A 7,493-nucleotide genomic window follows, 5' to 3' on the forward strand; every position below is an offset into this window, starting at 1 on the left:
GGCAGGCCGCCCGCGGCTCGCAGTCAGCGGCCTCCCGGAGGGCAGGGGCGGGGCGGGCAGCCCGGCCTGGGGCCCGCAGCTCCGCGCCCGCTCGGCCCGGCCCGCCCCGCAGGGCCTCGCCCCGCAGGCGGGAGGCGGCCCGGGGAGCCTGGGCTGCTGCCCGCCCTCCAGGCCTCGCGTCCCGGGAGCAGCGGGCGCCGGGCGGGGGCGGGGGGCACCCCGGGCGGCACGCGGGCGCCGCCTCTCCCTGCGCCGGGCAGCTGGGGTGCGGGCCGCCCGGGGCAGCCCCAGAGGCACTCGGGGGCTCGCCGTCCGCCGCCCCGGCGCGCACGGCCCCAGGCAGGCGGCGGCCGAGGACGCCCCTTTCCCGGCGAGCCCCGCCCCGCCCCGCCCCTGCCTGGAGCACTGCGCGTGCGCGCCCCCGCCGCCGACCTCTCCGTGCGCATGCGCCGCCGCGTCGGCGCGCCGGGTCAAGGGTCAGCCGCGAAGATGGCGGCCTTGCTGACCTTCTGCCGGCTGCTGGGCCGGCGCGGCGCGAGCGCGCTGAGCCTGCCCCGGGGCTCCCGCGCCTTCGGGGTGCGGACGTCGCCGACCGGGGAGAAGGTCACGCACACGGGCCAGGTACCGCCGCGGCGCGGAGGCCGCCGTCCGTCCGGGGGCGCCCGCGGTGTGTCCCGGTGACCCGGCGACGGGGCGCGGGCGGCGCGGAGGGGCCTCGGCTCAGCGCGGGGCGGCCGCCTGGCGGCCCGGGCCCAGGCCCGGCGGGCGCGCTCCGGTGGGGCCGCGGCGGGGGTGGGGCGCCCAAGCCCGACTCCCGCGGTGCTTCTCCGCGGGGCCTGGCGCCCCGGGAAACGCCCCGCCGGCCTGCGCGGGGCCGGGGCCTCCGGGAGCGGGGGCGGGGGTCTGGGGCCCGGGGGCCTCGGGGCCGGGGCTTACGCGCGCTCTCTCCGCAGGCTTACGACGACGGAGACTACAGGAGGGTCCGGTTTGTGGGTCGTCAGAAGGAGGTGAGTGCACGTTCGTGTCGTGAACGGGTCTGACGTGGCCCCGAGCCCTGCAGGCCGCGTCTGTTCTGAGCAGCGTGTTCCGAACCTGGTTCCTGCGCCCCGAAGCCTGGCGCGTCAGGAGGGTGCCGTGGGCTCTGTCGATGGTTCTGTGGCTCCAGACCCTCCGGTGGAGCGAGTGCGCCGGCTTTGTGGAGCCCCCTCGCCACCTCCCCTTCGCGTGTGCTGACCTCTGCTCCCCCAAGCCGCCTCTGCGGGGTCGGTTCATGCGCCCCACAGCTGGCGGCGGGTGTGGAGTCTTCTTCCCCAAGTGGGCCTGGTTGCCCCGCAGCTTGTAAAGAAACCCCGTGGGTTCAGAGGCTGCGCGGCCCTGGAGACCCCTGCCCAGAGAAGCCGGTGCAGCAGCACAGCAGCGGGTGCCCCAGGGCTGCTCCGCTGCCTCGGCTTCTTCTTCCCTCCTTTTGGTTCTTGTGCTGCCACAGTCTGGCTGTGTCCCCCTCCCCTTTGATCTTGGTTGGGGTGTGTGTTCTGAAAGGGGACTGCTAGGAAAAGGAAAATCTTTCCCTGTTAAAGAGTCATAGACCTGGACGTGTGAACAAGTTTGTTTCCTCAATAAGCAGATCTAAACAAGGCGGTCTGGCAGCCTGCTCTGCTGATTGATCTCCCAGCGCAGCCTCAAAAATCTGTGTCCTTTCCCTTTTCCTGTGTGAAGACTTGTCTGCTAACTAACCAGCGTTGTCAAGTAAAGCGGTTATGTATAAAAAAAACTCTGTCTCTAGACCGGTGCTCAGACCTTAGGGCCTGCCCAGGCCTCAGACCTCATGCACGAGTAATAAAGTTTCTCCTGGCCTCACCATTTCTGAAGTACCGTGTTGTTCTTCCCTTGCCTGGGTAAAGGCTAGAATTTACTTTTGCAATAGCTCCAGGCCCAGTGTCCCCTTTTTTGCCTGGCCGAGTTCCTACAGAAAGCGAGGCTTGCTGCACGCCCGTGTCCTGCAGCCCAGCGGGCTTGCTGCTGTGCGGTTGATGAAAGGGAGCAGATAGGTTTGTGTTTTGTCTGTCAGCTGGTTCCTTTGGTGATGCTGCACTAATGGGTTGGCCTGGGTGGAGAAGCATCTGGAAGCCTGCTCCAGGCCAGAGCTCCACGTTCGACCAGTGATGTCTGCCAGGGAAGCGCGGTGAGGTGGTTGTACCCCTGGAGGAGTGGAAGCCCATGGACCTGCAGGCCGATGGGTTGCAGGGTGATCCCTCTGAAAGTCAGATTTTCTTTTGAAAAATGGAAGCCCTTGAATGGTTTTTCAGAGTCTTAGGCTCCTCCACTGAGATGACGTTGTCCTCTGCGAGGCCCCGTGTGTGTCTCGTCCCTGCCTTCCCATCTGCCCTCCGTCGCCCACCTGCGCCCAGCTGTGGGTGTCCCAGGTGCACACAGAGCCCGCAGCTGTGGCTCAGGAGGGCTGCTTCTCTGCACACGGCTCGTGCTGGCTATCAGGGGCAGCAGGGCCTCCCCAGGCCTGGTGCTGGCAGGTTCTCCCAGTGGTGGTGCTGGGACCCCTTGGGCTCCCTGGCACCCTGGGCTCCCTGACACTACTGCCCGGTGTTGCAGGGCTGTGGAGGGGGGGCGGGTGGTTGGCTGCCAGAAGGAGCAGGTGGCTCCCGTAGTCCCAGCTCAGTCTAGTTCTCAGGGCTGGAGAGACTCCCGGTGACAATGGGTTTCGCACACCGTTGCAGGGCTGGGCAGCAGCTGCGGGCAAAACCAGCAGAGAAGTCGCTAGTGGTGCAGAAGGCCTGCGGCATCGCCTGGCTCTGGCCTGAAGGTGCCTGGGCTCTGGGCCCGGCCACCTCGGCCACACGGTGAGGTCCTGTGTGCACGAGCAGGCCTCCCACCTCGTTCTCTTAGCGAAAACTTGCTGTTGGGTATTTGTACTTTTTGTTTTTTTGGTTTCCAAGAAATGGTTTTGGGAAAACTTGGCTTTATTGAAGGGCTGTTCGGGACGTGCAGCCCGTCGGTTGTCCTGCCCTGCCACACCCCCTTGGAGCTTGCCACACGCACGTGTGATCAGAACCGCCCGTGGGCACGACGGAGGCACAGGCAGCACCCGCATTTCCCCTGGAGAATGGGGCGCAGGCCATGGGGAGATGAGCCCTCCTTGCAGGGAGACAGGGACCGAGTCCACTTGCAGCTCTTGGCCAGTCGTGACCAGCGGTGCCTGCGGCGTTTTGCCCAGGGATCCCTCGCCCTGCGGCCACAACCAGCCTCCCCGGATGGCCACTTGCCCGCTTGGCACCCAGCACCAGCCCTGCCTCACCGAGGGGACAGCAGTCAGGCCGCTCTCCTGGGGCCGCCCGTGGGCGGGGTCAGACCAGCTGCGTGACCCTCCGCAGGCTCCAGGGATGTCTCCTCCTGCAGGCCTCAGTCTCCCTGTGGGCTGGAGCACCGTGCGGGTGTGAGCTGGGTGTGTGCACGAGTGTGCTTGGCTTGCGCCTGTCTTTGGGGGCTGCTGGTGGGCCTGGCTGAAGACGCGCTGGCCCTGCATGGCGTGGCCTGGATGACGGGGTCACCGATGACGGGGTCACGGCTCGTCTCTGCAAGGCCTCGCCCCTCTTGTTTCAGGTGAATGAGAACTTCGCCATTGACTTGATAGCGGAGCAGCCCGTGAGCGAAGTTGGGAGCCGTGTGATCGCGTGCGACGGCGGTGGGGGGGCCCTGGGCCACCCCAAGGTGTACATAAACCTGGTAAGGCGTCCCGTCGGCTGTCCCGCTGCCCCACCCCTGGGGCCTGCACGCTGCCACACGCCACGGGGCTGGACGGGTGGGGCGTGAGGCCTCTGGGACAGGGGCAGCTGCACCCACTCACCCTTGTGCTTGGCCTGGGTGTTCCCAGCCCCGCGTGTGGGCTCTGCCTGACCCCCCAGCCCCGAGGGGTGGGCTCTGCTGGCCGCAGAGGCCATGCTCCGGGTGAACCTCCGGCCTCCTGGGAGCGAGGTGGGTTGGCCGCGATGCCAGAGCAGGGCTGTGCCGACGCTTGCCCGGTGTGGAGGCCTCTGAGGAGCCCCGAGCTGGCAGGCGTCCTGGCTTCGCCCACCCAGAGCCAACCAGTGCCCCGGGGCGTGTCTGCACTGGCGGCTGCGGCTTGACGAGGCTGCCCTGTGGCTCTTCCAGGACAAGGAGACGAAGACTGGCACGTGCGGCTACTGTGGCCTGCAGTTCCGGCAGCAGCACCACTAGCCCCGCAGCACAGGCCTGCCTGGCCCGCCCGCGCCGTGTCCTCCTCGGAAGCCCGGGGCGTGCTGGGGGCCTGCGGTTCCGGCACCACTAGCGTCCGTAATAAAGTCCTGGCCCCATCCCCGCCCGTGCTGTCTCTCCTTCTTGGAAGCCCAGGGGCCTGCAGGGGTGTCCTGTTTGCCTGGGGTCCTGGCCGGGGCCCCTCGGCCTGTCGTTCGCATGCATCGGGCCGCGGCCTCGGCCCTTGTCGTGGCTGCTTGTGCCAGCTTCGATCCTGCCTCCTGCGCCCCCCCCCCCCGCCATGGTCCCACCCCCACTAGCTGTCGCATCGCCGTCTCGTCTCCTGTGCGCCCCGTGTTCTCCACTGTCCCCGTCTTCAGGGAGTGGCTACTGGCCTGTGGGTCCGAGCTTGCCCGCTCGCTCCCCGTCCCCGGCCGCGACTGCCGCCTTCCTTGGAGGACCCCCCCCCCCCACGCGGGCTTTCCTTCAGAGCGGGCCAGGGGCACTGAGCGGATGCTGGCCGTCGTGATCAAATGCCTCCCTTGCCCCAAACACGGGCGCCAGCTTTGGAGTGGGAGACGCGGCTGGCGCCCTCTGAGACGCCTCCCGAGAGGCCAGTCTCTCCCAGCCTGCGCCTCCCTCACCCGGCGGGCCTGGCCCCGCAGTGAGCGCAGGCGCGGGCCCTCGGAGGCTCGGGCAGCCTGGCCCAGGAGTGTGGGGCGGTGGCAGGGGTCTCGGGCCTGCCTGGGCCACTGGGGGAGGGGGAGGCTGCAGGGGCCTGTGCCCGCCCTGCACTGGGCCCGGCTCTGTGCCACGGGTCTTGGGCTGCCTGGACCGCCCCTCCCTGGATGCTGGGGGCAGCTAGCCTACACCCCAACCTGTCTGTCGGGAGCAGGGCACCCCGACTTCTTTGGGAATCGAGTATGAGGAGCCCAGACCAGGCCTGAGTGGAGGGGGCTCGAGTGTGGGGAGCCCCGGCCATACCCGAGGACAGGGTGGGGCCTGGGGCTGCAGCCGGTAACGCCCATCTGAGAGTGCCCTGGGCACCCACCTGAGGGTGTGTGTGGGGTGACCAGCAGCCCAGGCCCCTTTCTAGCCACCTGCAGACCCCCTCCGGGAAGACGCTGGCTCCTGACCCCATCCTCGCTGCCCCTTGACCCTGGCGGGACTCTGGGCCCTTGTGTCCACGGTCGCTGTCGCGGGAATGGGGTGTCGGCCCGCCCTCCCCACTTCCGGCCTAACTTGCCCCAGGCGACCCTCCGCCCCCCCCCTTCCTGTCCCTCCCCTGGGGTCACGGCAGTCCTGTCTGCTGGGTGCAGACGTCTCCCCGGCGTCCAGAGACCTGGCGGCCGGCAGGTGGGCATGCGGGCACCCTGGCTGCAGCGCCTGGCAGCACTGCACGGCCTCTCCTCTCGGGGGTGGCCCTTGGCCGTGCGGGGGCCCACGTGCTGGCCCTGCGCCCCAGCCCGTCCTCCAGGCTCCGGGGGTGGGCCGGGCCCGTCTGCCTTTTCGGGGTCCGTGGGGCCGCCCTTGCCCCCACCGGAGCCCGGCTCTGAGCTCAGGGCCGTGGGCGGCCCCCGCGCCAGGACGGGTGGCCCCGCTGTTAACGAGCCGCTTGTCCTGAGTTGCTTGGCCGCACCCCGGGTGCCGCTGCCTGCGCCTGCGCGGTGCGGCTGTCCTCGGAGAGGCTCGGGCCGGGCGAGCGGGTGGTTTCTGGGGCCCCCGCTGTGGCCCGTGCCTCCCACAGGGGCCCAGCAGCAGCTGGGAGCTCCAGAGGTCTCCCCTGCAGGCGCGGCACGGGGTCTGGGGCGGGCCCAGGCAGGATGAGCTTGGCTGGAGGGGCTTCCGAGGGAGACCCCGGGCCCCGGGGAGCCCCCCTGTGGAGGGGCCTCCACCTGCTGTGCCACCAGGTTTGCCGTCAGACGCCCCTCGCTCCGGGCCCCCGGCCCCACTCACCCTCGGGGACCAGCTCTGGAGCCGGCAGGGCCGCGGCTCGGGGGGATTCTGCCTTTCACTCCTAGCCCTGCTCTGTTTTGGGTCATGGGGTGTCTCGGCCCCTTGGCTTTATCCGCCACTTGGACCAGCCCTGCCGGCCTGGCAGCGGGCAGACTTGCCCCGACCCCGCTGAGCCACGGGCCCAGCGCGCCCTCGGCTCCCTCTGCCGGCCTTGGGGCCTGTGCTCCGGGGTCTCCCGGCCATGTCCTTCCCAAGGGCATGCCGCTCCCTGGGGACAGCTGGGGTGGCCTCTTGGGCTCATGGGGGAGCAGGCTGGGGGCCCCACTCTGTCCCCGGTCAGGAGGCGCTCAGTGGCCCTCGGAGGACCCGTGTACTCGTGGCTGGACGGCGATTTCCGGCAGACACTGGGCAGCCAGTCCCGTCCGTGCTCTGGGCAGCAGGCAGGTGCTGCCCCCCGGGAGAAGGTGCACGGCCCTTCGGCGCAGGCCCAGCAGTGGTTTGTGGCGGGTGCCCCGTGGCCTGAGCCCAGCGTGCACACTCCTCTCAGCGGGGGCTCCGGGAGCCGCGCGTGCAGGGCCTGACCCCAGCCCCAGCACTCGCCCTGCCGCCTCGCGTCCCCACCTGCTCCAAACCGCTGCCCTGGCCACTGAGGGCCCCGCCTAGGGCACTGGGAGGGCCAGCCTGGGGAGCACATGCACGGGGCTCTGGGGCCCGGCTGATCAGCCAGGAGCCTGCAGACCTGCAGGCCAGGCTGATGGGATGGGCACCTCTTGGCCAGGCCTGCAGGGAGGGGCGCCTGGGCGGTGGGCAGGGCCGGCCTCCCACAAGTGCTGTAGGGGGCGGCAGGCCCCCTGGGGTGGGCACGGGCCGTCCCAGCTCCAGGTCATGTGGGCGCTCCCAGGCCGTGTGCAGGAGGCCGGTGGGCACTGCAGGACAGGGCTGCCCGTGGAGCGCCGCTGCCACTCAGCCTACCACAGGGCCTCACCGTGATGGCCTCGAGCCCTCCCAGCGGGGGCTGGGCTGCGGCCGGCCCCCTCCCCGGGCCCCAGCCCATCTGCTGCCCCAGGCCTAGCCTGTGCCCACAGCTCCAGGCCGGGAGAGCTGGCGGCACCTCCTGCCCCGGTTGGTGGAGGTGCTGGTGGTGGCGGTGCCGCTGTCCACTCAGTTCCACCTGGTGCTAGCCCCGCCGGCCTGGCCTGCACCTCAGGGTGCGCCTGCGGCTGGAGATGTCCCTGTAGGGACATGGTGAGCGGGAGACGCAGCGAGATGGGGTCCCTCTGCACAGAGGGCGTGCGGGGATGGCCCACCCC

At 70.0% G+C, this 7,493-nt stretch overlaps 1 protein-coding gene across 1 annotated transcript; it reads left to right on the top strand.

The window, feature by feature from the left end:
- The first annotated feature begins 484 nt into the window (after positions 1-484).
- NDUFS6 (NADH:ubiquinone oxidoreductase subunit S6) lies at positions 485-4,340 on the top strand. The gene is made up of 4 exons (XM_084233152.1): positions 485-621; positions 954-1,007; positions 3,616-3,738; positions 4,165-4,340. Exons 1-4 carry the CDS (start codon positions 490-492, stop codon positions 4,228-4,230), a joined length of 375 nt encoding a protein of 124 aa, XP_084089278.1. The 5' UTR covers positions 485-489; the 3' UTR covers positions 4,231-4,340.
- The last annotated feature ends 3,153 nt before the right edge of the window (positions 4,341-7,493 follow it).

The sequence above is a fragment of the Talpa europaea genome, assembly GCF_964194135.1.
Source record: "Talpa europaea genome assembly, chromosome: 5".
NCBI classification, from domain to species: Eukaryota; Metazoa; Chordata; class Mammalia; order Eulipotyphla; family Talpidae; genus Talpa; species Talpa europaea.